Source organism: Ustilaginoidea virens, chromosome 5 (assembly GCF_000687475.1).
Source record: "Ustilaginoidea virens chromosome 5, complete sequence".
Taxonomy (NCBI): Eukaryota; Fungi; Ascomycota; class Sordariomycetes; order Hypocreales; family Clavicipitaceae; genus Ustilaginoidea; species Ustilaginoidea virens.
The window spans coordinates 4,051,187-4,076,452 of record NC_057320.1 but is presented as its reverse complement, the minus strand read 5'-3'; the positions used below and the strand labels follow the sequence as shown (position 1 = coordinate 4,076,452).

The window sequence follows — 25,266 nt, the reverse complement described above, 5'->3', positions numbered from 1 at the left end:
TGGCATGAGCATGGGCATGGGCATGGGCATAGATAGACGTGGGCATGTGCGTGGGCATGGGATTTGTTCATTTATGGAGGGCAGACCGGAATTAATACATAGCAACACAACACCGCCTTTCCCGAATTCCTCGTTCGCCCCGTCCTTTTCTTCGTTTCCTCCCCCCCTTTTTTTTAATTTTTTTTTCTCCCGTTTTCTGACTCTAGGCATTCGTTGTGTGCAGTTGCCTCGGTATCCTCTCCTCCCGTTGTCTCTGGCTCCGTCCTCTGTCTCCGTCGCCGAATATCCAAACGAGTTGGGCCTGTGAAGGGGAGCGTACGCTGCTCGCGTCATCACATCCTTGTTTGGCCCGCCAAAAAGGATCCGAAATCACCCCAGTCACACGGCTGGCACTGGCACTGACATACTCGCGCATCATACATTCACCCGCTGGACAAGGGGACAAACGGGCAAGGCAAGGGACCAACATCGCTCTCTCTGTCTCTGGCGTTGAAACATGGGAGAGTGCTTGCAGAATAGCCAACTGAGGAGTGGCCATGTCCAAGGAGCAACAGAGCTGCAAAAGCACCCAAGTAAGCAGCATGCGTCGAGATGAAAAAGGCATTCCCGTTGCGGCGGCTGGAACCGCTGCTGGAACCGCTGCTGGAACCGCTGCTTCAGCAAGCAACTACGACGCCAGCGCCAGCACTTACTTCACCTATCGCCCGCTTTCAAACCTGCCCACGCCGCCTCCGACGTACAAGGAAAACCCGTCCCCTAGTGCCATTGCCTCGAGCGGGCTAAGCGATGGAGAGCAGTTCAATGCCAAATACCGAGGTTCGTTGCGACGAGCTGGGTGAAGCGGTGTCTAAAATCCCACGAGCTTTCCCCCCCGACCGTTGGGCTACCAGGGACCGACCAAGTTGGCTCCTTGGGTCTGCCTGTTTATATCTTTTCTTCCTGCCCTCCTTCTCCTTCTTTCTTCCCCTTTCACCCCAATGGCTAATAATCCCCGACTTCCAACAGGACCTGCCATCCACTTGGTCAATCTCATACCGTCGTCGGCTTCCCTCACCACCGCCTCTGTTCCTGTGGTGCAGGCGATCCTTAGCCGAGCCGATCTACCCATCGAGACCGTAGCCCTTGCGGTATGCATTCTCGATAGTCTGGACAAGACGTTTTCCCGAGCGTGGCGGCTCTGTTGCCCGCTTGTTCCAGGTGCTCCCGCACAATCATCGGCGACGAGTAAACGACACAGCCTCCCTCCCGCTCCGCTGCTCTATCAACACCAGCAACACCAGATGCTCCACATTGACTCTGTTCCCCCCGAAATCATAGTTGTTGCGGCCCTGGTCATTGCCGTCAAGTTCACCCAAGACCCTCAGCAGCTATCACGGTACTATTGCGATGCGTGGGGTCGCGGCATCTGGTCTTACGAGCAGCTCAACGTCACGGAGCGATGCATCATGGAAAGTCTGGATTACCGAATCATGCCGCTCTGCGACGAAGACTGCCTGGCTGATGCCATGGTGGATATGCAGCTGGCCGGTCAGCAGCACGAGTGGCACGCGCGCGAGCTGTCGCCTCCCGACAGCATCTCGAGCAGCCACGGCGACGACGCTGGCTTCGTTGCTGGTCACAAACGGTCCAGGACGGCGATTCCAGCGGCAACAAGATTGGCGGCTGGGCCTGGCCTTTTATTGACGCCTTTGGAAGAGCGATGCCGCGCAACTACTGAAGTGGATGGAACATGCTATTTTTGATATTTGGGGGGCAGGAACCCCAACCGCGTGTGCATATTTATTTGTGTGAGCGATTTGACGTTGCCGGTATGTGCCGTACAGAGTACTGGGCCAAGGATTGCTTTTCAGCGGTTTGCCAGGAAACTCTGCATGTAGAAATGTGGTGCATGTGCGGGAAAAAAAGAAGACGTTTGCATGGCAGCAGCGCATGTGTCCTTTTCTTGTTTCTGATCAACTCTTCTCTATTTTCTGTCATTCCTGCTGGATATCATGGGCCTGCTGATTTACAAAGTTGCTTGCTTGCTTGCTTGCCTGCTTTCTTTCCTTCTTTTTTTTCATATTTCCTTTTGCGAACACGGAGTACGGGTGCTGGCTACTCATCGGGACCTAATCATCTGACCAAGTAAAAGATCATGGCCAACCTGGCAATCCAGACAAAAGGAGGCATCGTCCTCGGCGATTCCGTCCTTTGCTAGAGCCAGCCCAGTGACTGACTGCTGAGAACACACAAAACACAACTCCCGACGGGGCGGGAAACGAGCCAGCCGTGTGTTGTGTGTGCCTCTTGTCGCGTGGCGGCAAGCTCGCAGCGTGCAAAAGAAGCTCACGGGCTCAACCTCTCGATCCTCCACTCTCCATCCTCGGCGCCACCGTCGGCGCCACCGTCCCCCTCGCGCACGTAGGCGAAGCGATCGTGCAGCCGGCTCTCCCTGCCCTGCCAGAACTCGACCCTGGAGGGCGTGATGCGCAGGCCGCCCCAAAAGTCCGGCACGGGGATGTCGTCGCAGCCCTCGAAGCGGCGCTCCGCCTCGGCCACCCACTCGTCCAGCTGGGCCCTGCCGTCATCGTCATCGTCATCGTCATCGCCCTGGTCATGGTCATGGTCATGGTCATGGTCGTCCTCCTCGTGGCCATGGCCGCCGCCATTTCGCCGCCTCGGCTCCAGCACCCGGCTCTGGCGGCTCGCCCACGCGCCGATGCGGCTGCCCCGCACCCTCGTGTCAAAGTAGACCTGGCTGTCGGCCCGGGAGCAGCGGGCGGCGACGCCCTCGACGCGCACCTGGCGCTGCAGCGCGGGCCAGTGGAAGACGAGCGCGGCGTGCGGGTTGGTCGCCAGGTCGGCGGCCTTGCGCGACGTCCCCAGGTTGGAGTAGACGACGTAGCCGCCCGCGGCGTCGAGCTCCTTGAGGTAGACGACGCGCGAGGACACGCGGCCCGAGGGCAGCTCCGCCGTGGACAGGACGCACGCCTCGGGCTGCGGCGCCCGCGCGGCCTGGGCCTCGGCGAACCACCGCCCGAACTGGCGGGTGGGCGAGGCGTCGAGCTGCCTGCGCGAGAGGGTGGCCCTGGTGAACTGCTCGGCCTGGCCGTGGGGGGCGGATCCCGCCGGGGCGACTGCGAGAAACAAAATTAAAAAAAAAAGGGACGGATCGCAGAGGCAGGGAGGGGGGAGAGACGAGCTCGTACAGATGAGTTTGGAGGGCGGGGCGGCGGCGGCGGCGGAGAGCCCCATGGCGGAGGTGCGTCGGAGGGCGAGGGCGCAGCGGCTGCGCATGCGGGATATCGCTTCGCTTCGCTTCGCTTCGCTTCGCTTCGCTTCGCTGCTGCTGCGTGGGTGTCGCGCCGTGGGTGTTGGGCCAAGTCGAGGCGGTTTGAGGGATCGGCAAGCCTGTGAGTGCTGTGTGGGCGGATGCATGTGGGGATGTGATGCATGTCTCGTGGCGGAGGTGGGCGGTTGGAGCTGGCGCCGATGCCGGCAGCGTGGGGCGGGAAACGTGACCCAGCCGGGATGCCGTGCCACTTTTCTTGGCGACGCCGCCAGGTGCAGGCGGGTGCAGGCAGGTGCAGACAGCATCCATCACCGCCGCAATTCATCGCAGTACTCCGTGCTTCATATGAAGCCCAAGAAAGCCGCACCCCGTAGCCTCACAATTGCTCCGCGCAACATGAATTAAAAAATAAATTCTATTCAACTACACAAGGGTACCTAGGTCCTATTTATGCAGTACTATACACGGTCCCCACGACCGTGGCTACGCACACGCCTCCATACATGCAGTACCTACCTACGTACACTCGCCATTCCTACCACAAACGTACCGTACCATACATATATCGCATACCTACCTTGCACATGCAATACCATACCTACCTACCTAACCACGCATACCATATATCCCATGCATACCATACATGCATACGTTGTAATGGAATGCTCGAGGGGCCAAACACTACGAAATCTACAAAAGACAAAATACCTTGGGAAAAAGATCAAGTCTATGGACCACCGGGCCGAAATCAACGTCTATACACTGACACTGCCACACTGTCTGGGAAGTTGCCTTTTGGTTCCTCCTCGTTCTTTTTTCTTCTTTTCTGGCCTCGCAAAACGTGCCTGGCAGCCGTCCACATGGCCCCTGGCCTACGACGGAGCCATGACGAGCGCCAGCAGCGCCATCCTGCAGTATAGTCCGTAGCGCATCTACCCGCCAGCACGTCAGCGACCCTGGGGGGAGAGAGGCATCTCGCCAGAGAGACACAAGCGAGAAAAAAGGACAAGGGAAAAAAAGAGAAAAAAAAGGGGGAAAAAGGGGAAAAAAAAAAACAAACAGGCAAACAGGCAAACAGGCAAAGCACAGCATGACAACTCACCTGCCGAAAGTACGCCGCGCGCTGGTCAAAGTCCACCTCGTCCGCCACTTCCTCGTTCCTCGGCAGCGGATGCATAACCACCATCTGGCTCTTGGCATGCTTCAGAGCGGCATTGTCCACCCGGTACGAGTCCTTGACCAGGTCGTATTGCTCCTTCCTCTCGAACCGTTCTTGCTGCACGCGCGTGCAGTACAGGACGTCGCTGCGGGCGATTATCTCGGGCGTCAGCGTCTCCGACTCGCACAAGAGCCGACCGCTTCGCACCAGCTGCTCCTTCACGTCCCCGGGCAGCTCCAGGCCTCGGGGGGCCACCAGCTGCACCTGCACCTGGTAGTGCCGCAGGAGCTGCACCAGCGAATGCACGGTTCGGCCGTACAGCAGATCGCCCAGGAACGTTATGGTCAGCCCCTGCACAGTGCCCAGCTCCTCCCGGATGGTGAACAGGTCCAGGAACGCCTGCGTGGGGTGCTCCCTGCTGCCGTTGCCTCCGTTGATGACGGGCACGTCGCTGTACTTTGCCGCAATCTCCACCGAGTTCTCGTCCGGGTGCCGCAGCACGATGGCGTCGCCGTAACAGGCCAGCGTGCGCAGCGTGTCCTGCAGCGACTCGCCCTTCCTGACAGAGGACTGCGACGTGGGCACCGACACGGTGCGGCCGCCGAGCCGCTGCATGGCGGCGTCGAACGAGGCCGACGTCCTGGTCGACGGCTCGTAGAACAGCGTGCACAGCACCCGACCTCGCAACAGGTCCAACACGCCGGCGCGCTGCACGCCGAGGCGCATCTCCTGCGCCACCGTGAAGAGCAGGTGAAGATCGGCCCGGGTGTACTCCTTGACCGACAACACGTGGCTATTGTTGAACACGCTGGGCTGAGACAGGAGCTTCAGGACCGAGGGGCTGACGGAAAAGGCCTGCACGGCCGCGGGCAGGAGGCTGAGCTCGTCAATGTGACCACCGCGAGGGGGCGAGCCCAGGATTCCGTCAACCACCGTTCGGCGCCGGGGGCTGCTGTCCGACGTCACCTGCCCGATGGAAGGCAGGGTAGCCTTCATCTCGGGCGTCTTGGCGGACCGGCTCCAGGGGGAAGCCGCGGGAGCAGCCGGCTTGCTCAGCTGGAAATCACGCTTCGAGACGTCCAAGTAGACGTGGCGCGCAATGGCCTCGACCAGAATCTTGGCATTCTTGACGTTGGTCACGAGCGGAATCTGGTAGTCGACGGCCATGCGGCGCGTCTTGTAGCCCTTGCTCATGTAGTTGGCGGGCCGGCGGTACTTGTTGTTCGAAGGCAGGTTGATGTACAGGTCAATCATGTTCTTGGCCAGGTGCTGCGTGAGGGAAAACTCGGAGCTGATGTCCTCGTCCCGTCCCAGAACCTCGAGGAACTGAACCTGCACGCCGTGCTCCTGCAGGAAGTCGGCAGTGCCGGCCGTGGCGAACAGCTTGTAGCCGATGCGCTGCAGCTTCTGGATCGACGGCAGCAGCTCCTTCTTGTCCTTGTACGAGCCGACCGACAGGAGCACGTTGGCCTTGGGAATCTTGAAGCCGGTCGACAGCAGCGCCTTCAGGTAAGCTTCGTACTTGTCCACGCCGAAGCAAGCCACCTCCCCGGTCGAGGCCATCTCCACGCCCAGCACCGGATCGGCGCCCGAGAGCCGCGAGAAACTGAACTGCGGCACCTTGACGCCGACGCAATCGGGCTGGATCGTCGTGGCAGGATACTCCTCAAAAGGTTGGTGCATGATGGCCTTGGTGGCCATCTCGATCAGGTCGACCCCCATCGTCTTGGAGACAAAGGGAAAGGATCGCGAGGCGCGAACGTTGCATTCGATCACCTTGATGTCGTTGTCCTTGGCAATGAACTGAATGTTGAAGGGCCCCGTCACGTTCAGGGCGGCACCAATCTTTCGGGTGGCCTCTTCGATCCTCTCAATCGTCGTCTTCTCCAAGTCCTGCGGGGGCAGAATGAGCGTGGCGTCGCCCGAGTGGACTCCCGCGTTCTCCACGTGCTCCGAGATGAAGTGGCCGACGACGACGCCGTCCTTGGCGACCGCATCCATCTCGATTTCCTTGGCGTTCTCAATGTACTTGGAGATGACGACGGGGTGCTCCCGCGAAACCTCGGCGGCCTGAGCCAGGTAGCTCTCCAGGTCCTTCTCCGAGTAGACGGTGTTCATGGCGGCGCCAGACAGCACGTATGACGGCCTGACGAGCACGGGGTAGCCGACGGCATTGCAAAACTCTCGCGCCTCCGAGAAGCTGGTGAGCTCCTTCCACGTGGGCTGGTCGACTTCGATGCGGTCCAGCATGCGGGAGAACTTGTACCTGTTCTCCGCCATGTCGATCATCTCGGGGGAGGTGCCGAGGACCTTGACGCCGGCTCGGTGCAGCGGCAGGGCAATGTTGTTGGGCGTCTGACCGCCCATCGCCCCGAGAACGCCGCTGGCAGCCTCGAGCTGGTAGATGTCCAGCACCGTCTCGAGGTTGATGTTCTCAAAGTACAGCTTGTCGGCTTCGTCGTAGTCGGTGCTGACCGTCTCGGGATTGTAGTTGACCATGACGGTCTTGAAGCCGCTGCTGCGCAGAGTCCTAATCGCGCGAACAGAGCACCAGTCAAACTCGACCGATGAGCCGATGCGGTAGACGCCAGAACCAAGAACCATGACGCCATGGTCGTCGAATGAGACATCGTGCTCGCTGGCGTTGTAAGTCAGGTACAGATAGTTGGTAAAGGCCGGGAATTCGGCGGCTACTGTGTCAATCTGCTTCACAAGCGGCCGGATGCCCGCCTCGAGACGCATGCGCCGCACGGCAATCTCGTTGGAATCCCAGAACTTGGCCAGCTGACGGTCGCAGAACCCGAGGCGCTTGGCTTGGAGCAGCAGGCCAGGGCTGCGCACAATGTCCTTGGTGGTGTACCGGCTCATGTCTTTGGCAAAGTCGCTGAGGCCCTTGAGCTTGCGCAGGAACCACTTGTCGATCTTGGTCATCTCCCAGATCTTGTCGACCGTGTACCCCTCGTGCATGGCGTTGGCAATGGCAAAAAGCCGCTGATCCGACGGGGTCTGAAGCTCGTCGTCGATGCTCATGAGGGCCTTGGTCTCGCCGAAGCCGAGATTGTGGAAGTCGATCGAGCGTATGGCCTTCTGGATCGCCTCCTCAAAGGAACGACCGATGCTCATGACCTCTCCCACACTCTTCATGGAAGAGCCCAGCTGGGTGGACACGCGGGTGAACTTCTTCAGGTCCCAACGAGGCATCTTGACGACGCAGTAGTCGAGAGAGGGCTCGAAACAGGCGCACGTGGATTTCGTGACGGAGTTTTTAATCTCCTTGAGGGGGATGCCGAGACCAAGCTTCGCGGCAATGAAAGCCAGGGGATAGCCCGTGGCCTTGGAGGCCAGTGCGGACGATCGGGACAGACGAGCGTTGACCTCGATGATGCAGTATTCTCTGGAAAAGGGGTTGAGGGCGTACTGGATGTTGCACTCGCCAACCACGCCAAGGTGTCGGATGACGTTGACGGCCGTGGTTCGCAGCATGTTGTAATCTTCGTCAGAAAGGGTCTGGGAAGGAGCGACGACGATGGAATCGCCGGTATGGATGCCCAGGGGGTCAAAGTTCTCCATGTTGCAGACGGTGATGCAGTTATCCTGGGCGTCGCGGACAACTTCGTATTCAATCTCCTTCCAGCCCTTCATGCTGCGTTCAATGAGAACCTGGGGACTGGCCGCAAAAGCCTTGTTGCAAAGGTCGAGGAGTTCATCGTCGTTGTTGGCAAAGCCGCTGCCGAGGCCGCCGAGCGCGTAGGCGGCACGAACAATGACGGGAAATCCAATGTCCTTGACGACACGCAGAGCCTCCTCCACGTTGCTGGCGGACGCAGACTTGGCGCACTTCTCGCCGATGGAATCCATTGAGCGGGCAAACAGTTCGCGATCCTCCGTCGTGATGATGGTGTCGATGGGGGTGCCCAGCACCTTGACGCCAAGGCCCTCGAATTCGTCCTTGAGCTGGATACCGACCTGCAAGGCAGTCTGACCGCCAAAGGTGACATAGATGGCGTCGGGCCGTTCGTAGTGTATGACCTTGCGTACGAATTCGGCGTTGACCGGCAGGAAGTAGACCTTGTCGGCCAGCCCCGTCGAGGTTTGGATGGTGGCAATGTTGGGGTTGATCAAAATGGTGTAGATGCCCTCCTCCTTGAGAGCCTTGATGGCCTGGCTGCCCGAGTAGTCGAACTCGCCAGCCTGCCCAATGCTGAGACCACCGCTACCAAGCACCAGGACCTTCTTGACGGAGACGCGAGGATGAAGCCTCTCATTCTCTTCCACGGTGCCGCCAGGGAAGCTGACGGGTTGCTGCAAGAGAGCTGGATTTTCCGAGCACTTGACAATGGTGTCGATGAAGACGTCAAAAAGAAACTCGGTATCGCGAGGACCCGGGGTGCTTTCGGGGTGGAACTGGACGCTAAAGTAGGGCTTGTCGACGTGCATAATACCCTCGTTGCTGCCATCGTTGGCGTTGACAAACAGTTCCTTCCAGCCGAGAGCCAGGGTGTTGGCGTCGACAGCGAAGCCGTGGTTTTGCGAGGTGATGTGGCACTTTCCGGTGACCATGCTGGTGCAAGGGATATTGTGGCCGCGGTTGCCAAACTTCATTTTGCTAGTCCGGGCCCCAGAAGCACGAGCGAGCAACTGGTGGCCGAGACAGATGCCAAACACAGGCGTCTTGTTCTTCTCCATGACGGCTTGTATGTTTCTGACTGTAACATCGAGAATCGATGGGTCGCCTGGGCCGTTGGAGAGGAAGAGTCCGTCATACTTGTCGCCAGCCTCCTTGGCCAGGTCATGGTCCCAAGGGCAGACCATGACCTCAACGCCGCGTTTGAGGAAGCATCTCAGCTGGTTGTATTTCATACCGACGTCTAGACATAGAACACGAATGGGTCGGCCCGAGGGATGCTTGCGGCTGGCCACGGAGCTTGGTGGTTTATATAGCTTGGGAGCTTTGATAGACACTACAAGGAAGGAAATGATGAGCAACAAGTCCTAAGCCACAGCCATCATCATAAGTAGAAGGGACTATTGGAAGAAAGAGGAGGGAAAAACAAAGAAAAGGGGAAAAGAAAAAAAAAAAACTCACCCTCGGCGACGAGATTGCTCTCGTTGGGATCTACCCACTCCGTCTCTGCGAATTGTTCCGCAGAAGCAGCGGCAACAGCACCATTGATGACTCCGTTGGCTTGGGCCCCCTTGACCTGGAGTCTCATCTTGCCAAGCATGCTGCCCTTCTGTCGAATCTTCTTGGTCAAGGCTCTAGTATCAACGCCATACATGGCGGGAATGCCTTGCTCTTTGAGCCACGTGCCGAGAGACGAGGTGGCCAGAAAGTGAGAGAAATCCTCGCCGCAGTACGACGCGGTAACAAGACCAGCAACGTGAATTTTGGAGGATTCGAAATGGGCGGGCAAGTCGCCCAACAGCTCATCCGCCGTCTCGCGGGAGGGCACGCCGTAGTTTCCGACGAGGGGGAAAGTGATGACGAGGATCTGACCGCGATAAGACGGGTCGGTCAGAGACTCGGGGTATCCTACCATGCCCGTCTGGAAGACCAGCTCTCCAGCAATGCTCTTTTTGGCTCCAAAGCTATAACCTGTGTAGGCAGAGCCATCCTCGAGCTCAAGGCAGACGAGGCCATCGTCGCAGACGCTCGAGAAGCGCGCCGACGAGGGCGGCAGCGCGCTGATTGCCATCTTTTTTTTGGGAGGGGGGGGGGGAAGTCTGCTTATTTGAAACAATGTGCTTGGAGTGGCCAAAGAAGAAACAAGGGAATAGAGAAGGGGAAAAAATAACTTTTCTTTATAATAAAAAAGAAGCAAAAAAAAATAAAAAATAAAAAAACCCTTGGCGGGGCTGAAATTGATGGTGAGAATAATGCTCAAGGTGCGGTGGTGGCAGCTGCTAGCGACGGCTGGGCAAGTAAACTCGTTCGCAGAGCCGCCTTGGACAGGTCAGAAGCTTTTCCTCGTAATCATTTGCCACAACAGGTTCGGTGTGTTCTCTTCTCCCTCGGAATGAACTGTCGGTGTCGAGAGGGTGATGGAAGCAGGGCGGAGAGGAGGGAGGAGCCTAAAGCGGGATTTGGAATTTTTATTTCTCTATCCAAATTTTTTTTTTGTCCCGCCTTCGCCAGTTGAAGGTCCCTGATTGCGTCAATGGTGGTGGGAAGTCTCCGCTGCGACGGCCTCTTATTGGCCAATGGCAGTTACAGCGCCTGCACGACGACCCACCGCGACCAGGTATTCGTACGACGTACGGAGTACGGACTACCGACAGCGGAGTACCGACAACGGAGGACAGAGTACGGAGTACTCGGTACCACCAGGCATCCAGGTTCCCTTGGTCAAGGCATGCTTGCCCCGCCCCTCACGGACCACAAGCCCCGCGCGCATCCAAGAAAAACTTTGGTCACCAACCAACTCTACGGAGTCAAACTTTTTGAGATTATTTGTTCCCATCGAGGGCAATAGTCCTGTCCCTAGTTTTCTTTACCTTTTTTTTTTTCCTCCCCCTTTTTTTTTCTTTTCTTTCTTTCTTTCTTTTTTTTTTTCCTATTTAGAAAAGAGACTACGGATCTACAGCCTATCGACTAGCGTTTTATACCCGGCAGTGAAGATGGGCTCAAGTTGTCGACATGTTCACGAACAAGAAACTACCCGCACAACAATTCTTGCTACAACCCGTCAGCCGTAGAAACCATGCCAGTGATCTGCACTAGTGTACACCCAAACTGACTTGCACTATTGAAGTTTTCCAACCGCAGATTTCACACCGTGCTACCTGTACATACGCCGCCCAAAGTCTTTTGCCTCGTTTGTGTCGATCAGGGATAGCAAACGAGCCTGCCCGTCATCTACCCGTCCATGGTCGCAGCACACATATCCTGGCCAAGATATTCCCAATGCCCCCACGCCCAGGACGCTATTGCCTGTCCGTCAGAGACGGGTCCATCTTCAAAGTCGATTCCGACCAAGCGCGGCGGAACCCTTCTCGATGCCAACAGCGACTCTTCAACGCCCCTCTTGATGTGCATGACATGAGCGGCTTTCGAGGGCATGCCTCACTTGCAAAGGCTTCCCGCGTCTGCGATTAGGCTTTAATTTCACACAGACAAACCGAGATTAACCCATCACGCCAGGGTTGCCGACGGGTGCCGACATGGTGGGCATCTGGGGATTTTGTTGAACGGTAGGGCTCGCCTGATTCGAGCCTTGACCGCCGGACTTTTGGCCAGGTCCAGGCATGCGGAATGCGGGTTCCTTCTTGGGGTCGAAGCCTGGGAAGACTGCCTGGAGCCTTTTATACAAGTCCCTGATTGACTTGTCTCGTTCTTGTCGATCTGCCACGGTGTCAATGTTTGCATCCTGCCCTTCTGGTACGACAGAGGGTGACCTTAGTCTTAGCGACAGGTTCAGGGGCGGTGCGCTGAGATATGCCGGACACGGAGGAACCTTGACCTCTGGCTTCCGGTCTGCGAGAGCAGCCATATAAGACAGGTTTGCCTGTAGCCTTCTCATGCATCTGTTTGAATAGGCTGTTAGAAACTCCCCAAAAGCCGAGTGGTCGGGATAACTCATCCAAGCACATACTGGAGGTAGTCCTGCTGAAACAGGTTTTCTTCTTCGGTTGGCTTTCGATCGCCTTGGCTGCCACTTGTGGGGGGGTTCTCTTTCTTCAGCTCCTGTTGCGTGGATTGAATCTGTATAGATTCATACAGCAGTTCATGGTTGATGTCCAAGAGTAGAGCAAACCTCTCCTTCTCTCGCGACTCTGATCTAGGACTCAGGGGCGTCCCGGTCGTAGGCATGCCCGCTCCGCTGGTGTGATTGGTAGAGAAGGTTGGTGTCTGGGGTGTACCTAGAGAGGGAGCTTGCTGTGCGTTTTGCGAAGGCTGGTTGTGAGGGTGCGGCTGCGGTGTCGCGAACTGCGGCTGATGCTGCAACATGGGATTGGTTGGAGTGCCCTGAGCAGCGCTCGAAGGCCGTTGGGGGGTGGTCGTCTGGCTTACTCCGGGAAGGGTCTGGTGTTGCGGCTGAAGTGGTTGGTGTTGCTGGGGCTGTTCTTGTTGCGATTGATGTTGTTGTTGATGATGGTGGTGATGACGATGCTGCTGCTGCTGATGTGGTGGTGGATGCTGTGACTGCTGTGATTGTGGTTGCTGCTGTTGCAGTGGGTGCTGCTGTTGCGGCGGATGCTGTTGTGACTGCGGCTGCTGTGGTTGCTGCTGATGCGACTGAGGCTGAGGTTGTTGATATTGTTGATGAGGGTGATGCTGCTGCTGCTGCGGCGGCGGCGGCGGCGCCTGTTGAGCGGCTTGCTGCGCTTGCATCCGTTGCATCATCTGCACTTGCTGAAGATTCATGCCCGTTTGATTCATTGGAAAGGCTTGCATTCCACCGGTCATCATGTAGTTGTTCGGCGCAAAGTTGGGCGGTACGCCGCCCGGCATCAGCTGCCCGTAAGCTGCTCCTGGAAACTGTTGAGGGTAGCCGGGCACTGCGAACATAAGCTGTCAGAAGCTGAGTCGAATCGGGGCAACGGCACAAGCAACCAGACATCTTGCGGGTGGTAAAAAGCAAAAAGCCAAGCTCCAGCCAGACTGTTTCGGCAGAGCGTCAAACGCGCTCCATGAATTTCCCCACTGGGCACGGACGCTGCACTTCCCCCCAACGTCGATAATCAGACGAAAGCTAAAAGGAGAGTCGCTCACTCACTCTGTCCATTGGGAGGCATGCTAGGCATGGCCGAGTTCTGCATCATGCCCGCGGGCATGCCTTGCATCATCTGAGCGTTGTTTCCGGGGTTGAAGGACCCTTGAGGCATGCCGGCGAACTGCTGCTGCTGATTGTACAATGGCTGGGGATTCGGCTGCTGTTGCTGCTGGTGCGGCGAGTGCGGCGAGTGCTGCTGCTGCTGCTGCTGCTGCTGCTGCTGCTGCGGCTGCGGTTGTTGCGGTTGCGGTTGTTGTTGTTGCGGCTGTGGCGGCTGCTGCGGTTGTTGTTGGGGTTGTTGCGGCGCGCCGGGTTGGTTAAAGGCCGGGTTGCCAAAGCCATATCCTGCATTATACATGGCAGCGAGACAGCCTCCGTCGCTTTCTTCGTTTCAAAAGGTCGTAGGAAGCGCAGACGCTGTCGGCGACGACGCGCTTAACCAGGTAGGCGATCGAGCAAGAGGCAGCAGGCAGCAGGCGCGCTTCTTGGCGCTGTGACGACTAGCAACCGAGGGCTTTCGTTGCCCTCACGCGCGGGGAAGAGAGCGGTGCAGAGAAAGGAAACCCTCGACGCTACCGGGAGACGATGCCCCTTGGTTGGGAGAAGTACCCGCAACGCCCAGGCTGCGGAGGTTTCGCGCGTCGAAACGGGAGCTGTGCGACGAGCAGGCTCGTGGGTTGTCGACGTCGGGAAGGAGCTGCGCGGGGGGGGGGCCAGCTACGGGCGAGCGATACACCGTGTGGTGCTAGGCCGGGCGGTGCCTGCTTAACCCGGAGCGACGCTGGCGGGGGCCTTGTTCGTGCTGACGCGATGGCGCGTCGGATCCGAGCTGGAGGCGATGGAGGTGGTGATGTTAGTCAAGATCAGACTGAACTTGGGACCCCCCCCCCCCAACAGCCAGATTTTGCTGCGAGCTGGAACGTTGTTCCGGCCCTGAGCCGCCAGGTGGGGAATGTGGGGCCAACCAGGCTGCGTGCTGCTGGGGTTGGTTCGTTTTCCGTTCTGGAAGCTGACTAACCGCTCAAATGGGCAGGCAGCCCAGTCGGCGAAACTCGGTGCAGTATCCGCGCGCGTTGATTCGTCAATTCGTGTGTTTTTCAACCCAGGCCCGCACCGGCACCACCGTCCGTTACCCAGTCGGGTCCGTGACAAATTTCGTCCTGGGCGCCGTGCAGCTCCGAACTCGGCATGAGTCAGGTCTTCAACCCGCCTCTTTCCATCGTATCGCCATCTCGTCCTCTGCTCCGGGACAAACCAAAACAAGCAAGGCGAGAAAAAGGCCTGCTTGGGAGTCGCCAGACGCTTTTTCCGCCATGTCGCCGTTCAATTTGGAGACGTGCGCGCGGCCCAACATTCTGACGCTGCAACCGTACCGCTGTGCTCGAGAGTAGCTACCCCCGCCCCAAAATTCCATGTTACTCATTTTCACTCTTCTTTTTTTGTTGTTTTTTTTTTTCTTTTCTTTTCAACACGAACGTTACTAGAGTTCCCCCCCCCCCCCCCTCGGTCAGTTCATCTGCTAAACACTGCGACAGTGACTACAAGGACGACGGCAGCAACATACTCCTCGACGCCAACGAGAATGCCTTTGGCCCCTCCATCGACGCAGCCGCCGTCGGCTCCCGCGACGGCCTGGACCTCGGCCTGGACCCGCTCGGCCTGCACCGGTATCCCGACCCTCACCAGCACCGCCTGAAGCAGCTGCTGTGCGACCTGCGCAACACCGGCACCGCCCGGCCCCTCACCCCGGACAACCTGTTTGTCGGCGTCGGCAGCGACGAGGCCATCGACGCCCTGCTGCGGTGCTTCTGCGTCCCCGGCCGGGACCGCATGCTCATCTGCCCCCCCACCTACGGCATGTACGCCGTGTCGGCGCACGTCAACGACGTCTCCCTCGTCGCGGTGCCGCTCACCCCGGCCCCCGACTTCGCCCTCGACGTCGCCGCCGTCTCCGCCGCCCTGGCGCGCGAGCCCGACGTCAAGCTCGCCTACCTCTGCTCCCCCGGCAACCCCACCGGCTGCCTGCTCGCCGAGCACGACGTGCGGCGGATCCTCGCCCACCCGACCTGGAACGGCGTCGTGGTCCTCGACGAGGCCTACGTCGACTTTGCCCCGGAGGGCTCCTCGCTCGCCGCCCTCGTCGCCGAGTACCCCAACCTGGTGGTCATGCAGACCCTCTCCAAGGCCTTCGGCATGGCCGGCATCCGCCTCGGCGCCGCCTTCGCCTCGCCGCCCGTCGCGCGGCTGCTCAACAGCATCAAGGCGCCGTACAACATCTCCAGCCCGACCAGCTGCTTGGCCCAGCACGCCCTCGGGCCGCGCGGCCTGGCCACCATGCGGGCCAATCGCGCCAGGATCGCGGCTCAGCGCGAGCGTCTGCTGCGGGAGCTGCCCGGGATCCCAGGCGTCGGGAGGCTGCGAGGAGGCACCGCCGGCAACTTTCTGCTGTTTGAGATGCTCAACGGGGACGGCCAGCCGGACAATGCGGCGGCCCTGGCCGTGTACGAGAAGCTCGCCCAGCACGATGGTGTCATTGTTCGATTCAGGGGCAAGGAGGTGAACTGTGTCGGCTGTCTGAGGATAACGGTCGGCACCGAGGAGGAGGTGACTAGGTTTCTGGGGTCGTTGAGGAAAGCGCTCAGCGAGTTTTGAAGGCGTCACGGAAGAGCTGGCTAGGATTCTGGGTCGTTGAGGAACGCGCTCAGCGAGTATTTAAACCCGTCACGCCTAGACAATCGTCCCGCACGTGGTGTCGAGACCTTGCGTTGCTAGGGACTTACGGATGCGGGATTCAGCTCGCACCACCAACGCCTTATATATATAGAGCAATTGTGCAGCTTACGGAAGCATCTACATCACAGTATGGCCTCCAGCTCATCCTGCAGTGGGGCGGGCAAAAGAAGGGGAAAAAAAGGCATCATTGTAACTTGTCTACCCAGCATGACGTCTCGGCTCAACGGACGTCTATATGATCAAAACACAGTTTCCCGACCTGCACCCCAACGCCGTCTCTTTGCAAGAAAAAATGCATGTTCCAATCGCACCATATGCTTCCGTGCTTGGTATAACCGACATCATCATATGTACAACAAATGAAAACAGTCATGTTAAAAAAAAAAAATAGATAAAAAAAAGCATAAAAAATACACCAGGGGTCGCGGAGGCCGAGCTCGGGGCGATGAGTGACGAGCGCATTCGAACCCCTCCTCTATTTTGACGCATGGGTTCGTCTTCTTTCATCTGCACCAGAGATTCGGCGACGCGTTCGAGACTAGGCCCAGCCCAGGAGGGCCGCAGCCAAGGTTGCCCCGATTAGCAGTGGCCACGCGCCTCCGGCCAGGCCCGTGAAGGAAGCCTTTGCGGCGCCATTCTTCTTTGGCTGGCTGGAAGTAGGCACCGGCTTCGGCGCCTCCGTGGGCGATTGGGTGGGCGATTGGGTAGAGGATTGCGATTGCGTAGACGACTGGGCAGAGGATTGCGAGGCCGAAGCGGCGGCTGCCGTGTCGAGGTTGGCGTAGGTGTCGATGGGTTGAAAGGTGGCATTCCTGTTCCATGTAATGTCCTTGGCCGCGAGGGGCGCGGGGGCGTCCCCGCTCAGGAGGCCCTGGATGGTCTCGAGCGCGCACATCTGGCCGCCCAGGGTGGCGACGCCGTCGAAGCCGCCAACGTACCACTTCATGCCGCATTGGTGGCCGCTGGCGCCGCCGGTGCAGGTGGCGGCGGCGGCGCGGGACGTGGGCACCAGCAGGCTCCGGACCTTGTCCTTGATGGAGGGCATGATCCGGGCGCTCTGCCACATGTAGCGGGCCAGGTAGCCCTTGAAGGTGATCATGTCGTAGTTGCACGAGTCGCTGGCCTCGCACGCGGGCTCCCACATGGTGGTGTTGTCGCTGCCGGTGAAGAAGTAGGCGGCGGCCTCGTCGAGGAGGCGCTGGGTGCGGCGGACCCACTTGTCGTCGCCGGTGTGGTCGGCCATGATGGCGGCGCCGTAGAGGTAGATGCCGGTGGTGTAGGAGAAGGACTTGCGGTTGACCGTCCGGCACTGCGAGTCGATGCCGGCGCCGTCGTAGATGCGGTAGGTGGCGTTGTCGATGAAGCCGACGTCGGCGCTCCAGTCCCAGACCTTGTCGGCCCACTGCAGGTAGGTGGAGTTGCCGGTGGCGCGGGCCATGCGGGCGGCGAGCTGGAAGAAGCCGCCGTTGCTGACCGAGTTCTTGTACTTCATGCCGTTGGGGTTGCTGGGCAGGATCTGCCAGAAGAGGCCGCCGCCGCAGAACTGGGTGTCCCAGCGGCCGGCGAGCTGGTCGAAGACGTTGGCCGAGATGTCGAGCCAGGACGGGAGGCTGGGGTTGGGCTGGGGGAAGTTGCGCTCGGCGGCCGAGAGCACGGCGGCGCCCCAGAAGTGCAGGTCATCGTTGCCCTCCTCGTCGGCGTGCTCGGCGGGCATGTAGTCCTTGCCGGCGCCGAGGTTGGTCGGGGCCAGCAGGGCCTGAAGCACCACGTTGTTGTAGCTGGGGTCGGAGGTGTAGTGGTAGTAGTCGAGCAGGGCGCCCCAGAGAGCACCGGCTACCCACCAATAGTACGGCTTGCTGACGTTGCCGAATTCCTAGAGGGAAGGGAACATGGGGGTCAGATCCATACCGTACGTAACATGTAAGAGTCTGGTTGGGGCCGGAGGCAAGTTACACGGCTGGGGGGGGGCGGATAGAGGGTAACATGACATGGGTCGTGGTTTCATGGGTTGAACGGAACATGCGGTGCCGAGTACGGAGTACATACCCTGGACTTGGGATCGGTCTTGTTACCTGAGTAGCTGCTCATCGCTTCGAACGCAACGGTTGCAGCTACGTTGCGAATGGAGACTGTTTGCATCCGTCGGTTAGCAACGCGAGATCCTTTGATTTTCCCCCTTGCTCCTCGTCTCTTCTTGTCTCTTTCGTCTCTTCTCGTCTCTTCTTGTCTCTTTCGTCTCTTCTCGTCTTTGGGGAAAACATACTTTGGCTGGTGACATCCAAGTCCTTTGGCGCCACGATGCCGCTGAGACTTGCGGCCGCGGCGGCTTGTGCGCTCGCGAGAGTCGTTGCCAGCTTCATCCTGCTGAAAAGCACGGACCGAGGGATGTGGCGCGGGCAAGGAGTGGCGGGAAGCTGCTTTTCCGGAGAGCAAAAGTCGCTCTTTGCTGTTTGTCGGTCCTCCTTGGGTAGATCGTTACTTGGTCCGGTGCAACTCGGAATGGGCCGTAGGGGTGCCGTTTGCCAGCGCAGCTCCGGCAGTATGGCATCCAGTGAAACAAGTCGTCAACCAGCACGATGGATTGCAAGGCTTGCTGATTTTAGACGCGAGTCGAAGGAAGCGATCCAAGATGCGAGAGATGCTCAAAAACAACAACAAAACCGAGCGGCTCAAATCGATGAATACATATACATATATATATATATATATATACATATATATATATATATATATATATATATATATATATATCAGAAAGAGAAGAAAAGAGAGACCGAGAGTGGGTGGACAAATGGACAAGGACAGGGGAGGTTTCGAACCAGCGCCCCAAGGAATAGACGCTTTGTTCTCGAAGCACCAGTGCGAGAGATGTTGCTAAAAAAAAATTAAAAAAAAAAGAAGCAGAAAGGATTGACACCCGGTCGCGTACGGGGGGTAACAGGGTGAGGAGGACAAGGAAAAGAAAAGGGTGAAAGCGAACAAGATCGGCACAGGGTTCGCAAAACACGGACTAGGTCGCAGGGGGGATAAAAGAAAAAAGAAGGAAGCAAGAGGCTGAGCTGCTGTCAAGGCAAGCCAGCCAGCCCAGCCCAGCCCAGCCCAGCAGGGGGTGGGTGAGAGACAGACCAGACAAGACGCCGAACCAAGGCCATGTTGAGGACCCCGAAAGGGAGAGGCTTGCTGACGTTGCCGACGTTGCCGCCGGGCTGGACGGCGAAGGCGAAGGCGGAGGCCAAGGCAAAGGCAAGGCAAAGGTCGAGTCGAGTCGAGCCTAATCTGGCCAGTGCCGAGTGCGTGCTCGGCGTCGCCAGCCGGGACGCGGTACCCGCGAGGTAAGAATTAGAGGTAAGAATTAGAGGTCGGCTTGGGTAGGTACATGCACATACCTCTGGTATCGGACGAGATGGGTGTGTGGTGTTCTGGTCTGGTTGGAGGTCGATACAGTATGTACTGCAGGTTCAGTTTCAGTCTGGTCTGGTAGGCCCGTGTAGGTCCGTGTCATGTCACGTCGACTTACTAATGACGGGCGTGGCGGCGCTTGCGCCTGCGCCCCTAGACTAGGCTGGGCGCGTGCTAGCCTTCTAATTGCCCGGCGCGGCGGCCCCGGGGGGGGGGAATACGAATGAATGCCTGGCCTGTGCCTGCCTACATGTATGTATCTACCTAATATTGACCTATGCCTGCTGCAAGCCCCAGGAGTATACGGAGGGGACGGCGGCGGGCCACGACCAGACACGAACGATGCCGTCGGTACACGCATACATGTATACATGCATACAAGCATACATGACGGCACGAGTTTTTTGCGGCAGAGCGGGGGGGAAGGGGGAAGGGGGAAGTGGCTCTGCCACAGAGACAAAACCGCGGGCTGCGTGCGTGCAAAGCATCATTGCATCCATCTCGTCCGACGACAGACAGGCAGACACAACGCACGCAACATGGCTGCACAGCCTAGGCACGGTGCTCGGGTTGCACAGCTTGCCCCCCCTGGCGTGTGATTGACGTGGAATGCGGGAGAAGCCCAGCCCAGGCCAGACCAGCAACCACCTTGCGAGGCTGGCTCCCCGAGATGTGACATTCATCGACTTTGCCCGGGAAAATCGATCACGACCAGCAAAAACCCCCCACCCCCTTTCCCCCCCGGTCGGGTCACGGCTGGCGGGTCGTCGACTTTTGGCTTTTCTGGCGCTTGCCATCTCGAGCATAGCCCGCTGCTTTTGGCTACTGTTTTGGCTTTTTGTTGGCTTTTTGTCGGTTACATGTACGGAACGCCCAGGCTAGATAGAGAGGCTTGGCACGGACTACCCTGACTACCCAGACTACCCGCCTGTAGAATCAAAAACCAACTATACATGCATACACGAATGGCGCCGTGTTCAATAGCCACTTGGCACCCGGCACGGTTGATCATGTTAGTGCAAGCACTCGAGGCTTGGTATGTATGTACATACATACATATTGAGGCCTGGCGGCACCCCCCAACGCCCCGGCTCAACCCCAATGCAGCGGCAGCACATCAATGTCTGGCGTACTCCGTAGTAGTAATACAGAACCAAGTCGACACCCACAATGGCCGCCCCGTGGCTTGTCTCGTCTGGTCTGGTCGCATCTGAAACGCGCAACGCATCAAATCCCGTTTGTATCAGCCAGCCTTTTGCGAGCTCCGGCGCTGCTTCGGACCCTCCCCCCCCCCCATCCTTGGCAGTCTGGCAGGAAACCTGACACGGATCAAAGGAGAAAAGATCGACCCGGCCTGCGGCTGAAAGATACCATCGTGTCATTACCCGCCAGGGTGACGCAATGGTCTGGCTAAAAAAAAAAAAAAAAAACAAAAAAAAAGCCGGCCAGTGCTTCACAGTCCGTACCCCCGTAATCCGTACCCAGTCGAGGTCTTGGTCTGGCTTATAATCCCTGTCGGCGCAAAGCCTCAAACGAACTCGACCCGTATCCCGCTGTAGCTTGTGGGTTAGGGGGGGGCCCTTCGACCCACACTGCTACAGGACACGTCTGGTCGTCGTCCGTCGTCCGTCGTCCGTCGTCCGCCGTCCTTCTCCGCACTCCGTACGCGGCGGCATGGAACAGAGTTTGGGGTTTGGGGACTTCCGTACGGAGTACAGGGTGTCTCCTTGGCCCTGGCCCCTGCCGTGAAAGCAAACGCGTGCCGTCAACGTACTTTTGGCAACGGGCATACTTACAGTTAAGCTTGTTTTGGCTACATGTATGCTTTCAGCCCTGCCTTCCGCTGCGCCGCAGGACACGACCAGGGATACCCGCGCACCACCCGCGGACATGCCGCGTCCAACAATTCTAGGCCTACAAGCGACGAGGGACGGGAAAAAGAACAGACTGGCCCGCCCGGGATCCGCTTGCCATTCGACGGCGCTAACGAACGCAGCGGATACTCGTGGCTGCCGCGTTTTGCGAGACTTGGCAGACCGTGTAGTCGTGCGGAAGGCCAAGGGAACACGTGTTCCCAGAGTGCGCCAGGTGTTGTTTGCGAGATATACCACAGGGGCACTGCTCTGGACGAGCATGACCAAATGGATGCATGTCGGGTCGTTGTCGGGCCTGGAAAGTGATTGCCAAGCTGATAGTTTCAACCATCAGTATCGCCTCCGTACTTGTACCGACAGCTAGTAGACTACGGATTAGACTTGACACTTGGCAGCTCGGCACCGGCGCTCCATGTTACGGACAACGTTGCTCCGCGTCAGAACCGGGGTGGGTCCTACTCGTGGCGGGATGCCGTCTTCCAGTGCTGGCTTGTAGTTGCCGAGAAGCCTCGCCAGGTGCCGGCTTCACTTGTTATGACATGGTCGGTGAAAGCCAGCCCTCTTTGTACTGCACGGGGCTGGCGGGCTCATGTTCCTTTCCCTGTTCCTGGAGATTCTGCAGTGTGCACCTCGATGCCTTTCGAACCACGGCGCCTCGTTGCAATTCGGCGCGAAAAACGTCTGCTTCCCGTCAAGTAATACCGTCCATCCGTGTCCGTTTTGCAAACTCCAGTCATCATCTGGCGAAACCGCCCTTGTTTTTCAGAAGACTTGTCAGCGAGTGAGCGTGGCCTCGGATCCAGTCGGCGTAGGCGTAGGCGGAGGCGTCCACGACCACGACCACGACGCCGCGGGCACGCCCGAGTGTTTTCCATCCGCGACGCGTACATCCCGATCGATGGCTGGAATAACCGGAGCAGGCGGCTGCGGCGTGCTTCCATGCTGCGTTCGAGATGGGAGCCGCCTTCAGTGTTGACTTTGCCAGTGCAGCGCGGGTGGATGCTGGCCGCGCAGAGACCGCTGGGATGCTTCCAACAAGACGTCAAGACGGAGGGCAGGCGTCCCAACTCGAATCTCCAGTAAGCTGGGTCATGAAGAGTGGGGGGGGGGGGCGCCCCTCGGCCCTGCGCGAAGGAGTCAATCTCGGTCTCGTAGGTCTCGTAGCTTTCCCTGGAGCAACGGCTAGGTCAACACGGCGATGCGCCATCGCTTGAGCAGAAACATGGGCAAGATTTTATTTTTTTTTTTGGTTGATGTGGGTGTTTTTGCTCGACTCGAGCTCGAGCTGTGCGAAGACTAAAGTAAATACAAGTCGCCACGACGAGAGCACCTCTGGTTGGTCCGCCGGTTGGTCCATGCCAAAGCTTACATATGTACATTGTATCCAGCAGTCGGGACGGGAGCACCTGCCAGTCTCGGATTCAACACGGCTTTAGCTCGGCCTCGTCCCCGTCGTCGCTCTCTTCTGCCAGTTGACTTTGTTTCAAAACTCGTTGGCACCGGGCCCCTTTCACCAGCAACGATTCAGCAACGATTCAGCGATTCAACGATTCACCCTCCAGGCATGGATTGGATCCGGGTTTTCTCAGTCGGCCTGCACAGCCGCAGCACAGGACACTCGGGGGCTCCGCCGAGAGTAGGAAGGAAATTCTTTCCGCTCTTATGGAGACGGACGGGTTGATCCACACTCGTGCGACTCCATTGTCAGTCAGTCAGTCGTCTTGGCACTTACTTCCCGTCTTTTACCACGCGGCTTGTCTGCTCGTCACTCGCCTCGTCTGCTCGTCGCTTCTCGCTCCCCTCGCCCGCCTCCTTTCCTGCTTCCGTCACCCCCATCGTCACCCCCTTCCTACATCATGGCCCGGTCGTTGGGGCTCCTCGCCTCCCTCGCCTCCCTCGCCGCCTTGGCATCTGCCGAAACCACCGTCAAGCTGCTGGTCCTCGGCGACGAGTCCCCCTTTGTGGGCTCCGTCGTCAAGGCGGACCCCAGCGTCACCACGGTTCTCGTCAAGTGTCTGCACGAGACCTCCGACAGCTGCGGGCTGCCCCCTGGTGGTGCCACAATCACCCAGGGCCTTTCTACCTGGCATTGGGGCTACAGCTTCTCCAGCGGCGATGTCACTCCCGTGTAGGTCCTGCCGTTGCCTCCGCCCTCCCTCTTTTTTTTTTTTTTTTTTTTTTTTTTTTTTTTTTCTCTTTTATCCTTGGGCTGACGCGCATCTTGCTCAGCACCCTGCAGGTCCAGGCTGATTGCAAGCTTGATCCGGACAAGGAGCTGGCCTCGTGCGCGGTGATGCTCACCCAATCCAGCGTGGAATCCTCCGAGACGGTGGAAACGAGCTACTCTACCCTCATGTATCCCGTCACCATTACCGCCGGGGCCGACAAACTCCCTGCGTCCCCTGCAGCCGTGGCGAGCGACACCAACTCGATGGGCCCGACTGCCAGCGCCGGCTCCGGAAGCCAGCCAAGCAAGACCGCCGCGAGTGTCGGCACCGGCTCCGGAAGCCAGCCAAGCAAGACCGCCGCGAGTGTCGGCACCGGCTCCGAAAACCAGCCAAGCAAGACCGCCGCGGGCGTCGGCACCGGCTCCGAAAATCAGCCAAGCAAGACCACGTCCGGAACTGCCAGTCAAGCGACTGCCTCTTCCGCCTCCGCCTCCGCCTCCGCCTCCGCCTCCACTTCCACTTCCACCTCCAGCAAGGGAACAAACGCTGCCGGGCCGGCAGTGACCCAAAATGCTGTCTTGGCCGGCGTAGCTGCTGTGGTGGGAGGCGTCCTCGCGCTTTAGACGAGCTGACGAGCCACGACTGCACGTCAACCCCCGTGTACTGTAAGCCAGGCTAGCACGTTGGGAGCACCAACAGAAGGAGGATTCGCGCATCTCTCATCACCAGTAAATAGCTGTATCATATGATGCATAATACATCAACCGCTGCCATAACGCGAATCGTGCCAGATCTCTGTCTGATGCTTCGGAAAGCAACGCCATGCCCGGAAAACGCTGCCACCATCCAACCCATTCTCCCGCCTCGGCTGTAGACGCCACCCTCCCCAAATGCCCGCCAGACGCCTCCATTCTCAGCCATCTCGGTCTTCCCTCCCGTCCTGCCAGCTCGTGCAATTCATACAGCGCAGACACTACACACACACACACACCTGCGTCAGCCCGCAACCCAGCAAAAACCAAAGAGACACCCGCTCGCTCACCTTCTCGTTTATCCTTTTCCGGCAGTACGCGCACTTCTTGGTGTGCTTGATCACCGGGTCGCGCGACACCCAGGTGTACACGTGCGCCAGCCCGTACAGCGCCACGCCGACCGCGGCAAACGACACGAGCTGGTACACGAACGCCCCGTAGGCCAGGACGACGGCCCCGTCGTCGAGCGCCTGCGCGAGCGTGTTGTACCCCCCCGTGGCGTTGCGCCCCTTGCCGGGGCCGGGGCGCAGCACCGCGAACTTTTGCTCAATGTTCCTGTTGACGGGGAAGACGACCGACAGCGGGGGCATGAGGACGTCGCTGACGAACGACTTGACCAGGTCGGTGAAGATGTTGGCGATGCTGGTCGTGCGGTCAGCAAGCGGCGCCTTTCACGATTGTCATAGTTGTCGTTGTGTGTTTTTTTTTTTTTTCGGGGAAGAGAGTGGGCGGGGGGGGGGGGGGGGGGGGGGGGGGGGAGCTTCCGTGCGCACGCGCCCGACGTACATACATCAGCCCAAAGGCAATCTCGAGAATGTTGCCCTGGAAAGCAAAGTCGATGAAGCCGTCAAAGAAGCGCTTCACGTTGTGGCCGGTCCGCCCGAGGAGCGAGTCGGCTTCGGTGCGGCCGGGCTCCGTGTCCGTGTCGCTGGGCATGGCTCGGGCGCAGCTGGCAGGTTTGGGCGGGTTTGCAATACACAGTGGGAGAGTGTTGGAGCGGAGAAAGGGGACTACCGAGAAAGGGGGGAGGTTCGCGAGGGAATCGCTGCAGGGGCCAGATGCGGCTGGGAGACGGACGACTGGACCAGAGGGAGGCAGCGGGCCAGACGGGCTGCCAGTGGCCGGCTCAGCCCCGAGGCCGGACCATGCAGGCGGCATCACGGAATGACGTAATTGCTGCGGGTGATGATGTTTGC

General features: G+C 58.8%; 8 protein-coding genes across 8 annotated transcripts; 3 read left to right on the top strand and 5 right to left on the bottom strand.

The window, feature by feature from the left end:
• Positions 1-536: 536 nt before the first annotated feature.
• Positions 537-1,742, top strand: UV8b_06819 (uncharacterized protein; the record flags this gene model as incomplete). The annotated part of the gene is made up of 2 exons (XM_043144316.1): positions 537-816; positions 1,006-1,742. The coding sequence occupies 2 exons, from the start codon at positions 537-539 to the stop codon at positions 1,740-1,742; spliced, it is 1,017 nt and encodes a 338-aa protein (XP_043000251.1).
• Positions 1,743-2,325: 583 nt separating this feature from the next.
• Positions 2,326-3,234, bottom strand: UV8b_06818 (uncharacterized protein; the record flags this gene model as incomplete). Its single annotated transcript, XM_043144315.1, has 2 exons — positions 2,326-3,116; positions 3,189-3,234. The coding sequence occupies 2 exons, from the start codon at positions 3,232-3,234 to the stop codon at positions 2,326-2,328; spliced, it is 837 nt and encodes a 278-aa protein (XP_043000250.1).
• Positions 3,235-4,143: 909 nt separating this feature from the next.
• On the bottom strand, positions 4,144-10,126 carry UV8b_06817 (uncharacterized protein; the record flags this gene model as incomplete). The annotated part of the gene is made up of 3 exons (XM_043144314.1): positions 4,144-4,203; positions 4,374-9,391; positions 9,517-10,126. 3 exons carry the CDS (start codon positions 10,124-10,126, stop codon positions 4,144-4,146), a joined length of 5,688 nt encoding a protein of 1,895 aa, XP_043000249.1.
• Positions 10,127-11,554: 1,428 nt separating this feature from the next.
• UV8b_06816 (uncharacterized protein) lies at positions 11,555-13,502 on the bottom strand (the record flags this gene model as incomplete). The annotated part of the gene is made up of 3 exons (XM_043144313.1): positions 11,555-11,954; positions 12,023-12,929; positions 13,148-13,502. The coding sequence occupies 3 exons, from the start codon at positions 13,500-13,502 to the stop codon at positions 11,555-11,557; spliced, it is 1,662 nt and encodes a 553-aa protein (XP_043000248.1).
• Positions 13,503-14,457: 955 nt separating this feature from the next.
• UV8b_06815 (uncharacterized protein) lies at positions 14,458-15,796 on the top strand (the record flags this gene model as incomplete). The annotated part of the gene is made up of 2 exons (XM_043144312.1): positions 14,458-14,531; positions 14,680-15,796. The coding sequence occupies 2 exons, from the start codon at positions 14,458-14,460 to the stop codon at positions 15,794-15,796; spliced, it is 1,191 nt and encodes a 396-aa protein (XP_043000247.1).
• Positions 15,797-16,415: 619 nt separating this feature from the next.
• Positions 16,416-18,237, bottom strand: UV8b_06814 (uncharacterized protein; the record flags this gene model as incomplete). The annotated part of the gene is made up of 3 exons (XM_043144311.1): positions 16,416-17,750; positions 17,924-18,006; positions 18,141-18,237. 3 exons carry the CDS (start codon positions 18,235-18,237, stop codon positions 16,416-16,418), a joined length of 1,515 nt encoding a protein of 504 aa, XP_043000246.1.
• A 4,769-nt stretch (positions 18,238-23,006) lies between these two features.
• On the top strand, positions 23,007-23,941 carry UV8b_06813 (uncharacterized protein; the record flags this gene model as incomplete). The annotated part of the gene is made up of 2 exons (XM_043144310.1): positions 23,007-23,278; positions 23,380-23,941. The coding sequence occupies 2 exons, from the start codon at positions 23,007-23,009 to the stop codon at positions 23,939-23,941; spliced, it is 834 nt and encodes a 277-aa protein (XP_043000245.1).
• Positions 23,942-24,231: 290 nt separating this feature from the next.
• On the bottom strand, positions 24,232-25,006 carry UV8b_06812 (uncharacterized protein; the record flags this gene model as incomplete). Its single annotated transcript, XM_043144309.1, has 3 exons — positions 24,232-24,291; positions 24,361-24,712; positions 24,861-25,006. The coding sequence occupies 3 exons, from the start codon at positions 25,004-25,006 to the stop codon at positions 24,232-24,234; spliced, it is 558 nt and encodes a 185-aa protein (XP_043000244.1).
• Between the last annotated feature and the right edge of the window lie 260 nt (positions 25,007-25,266).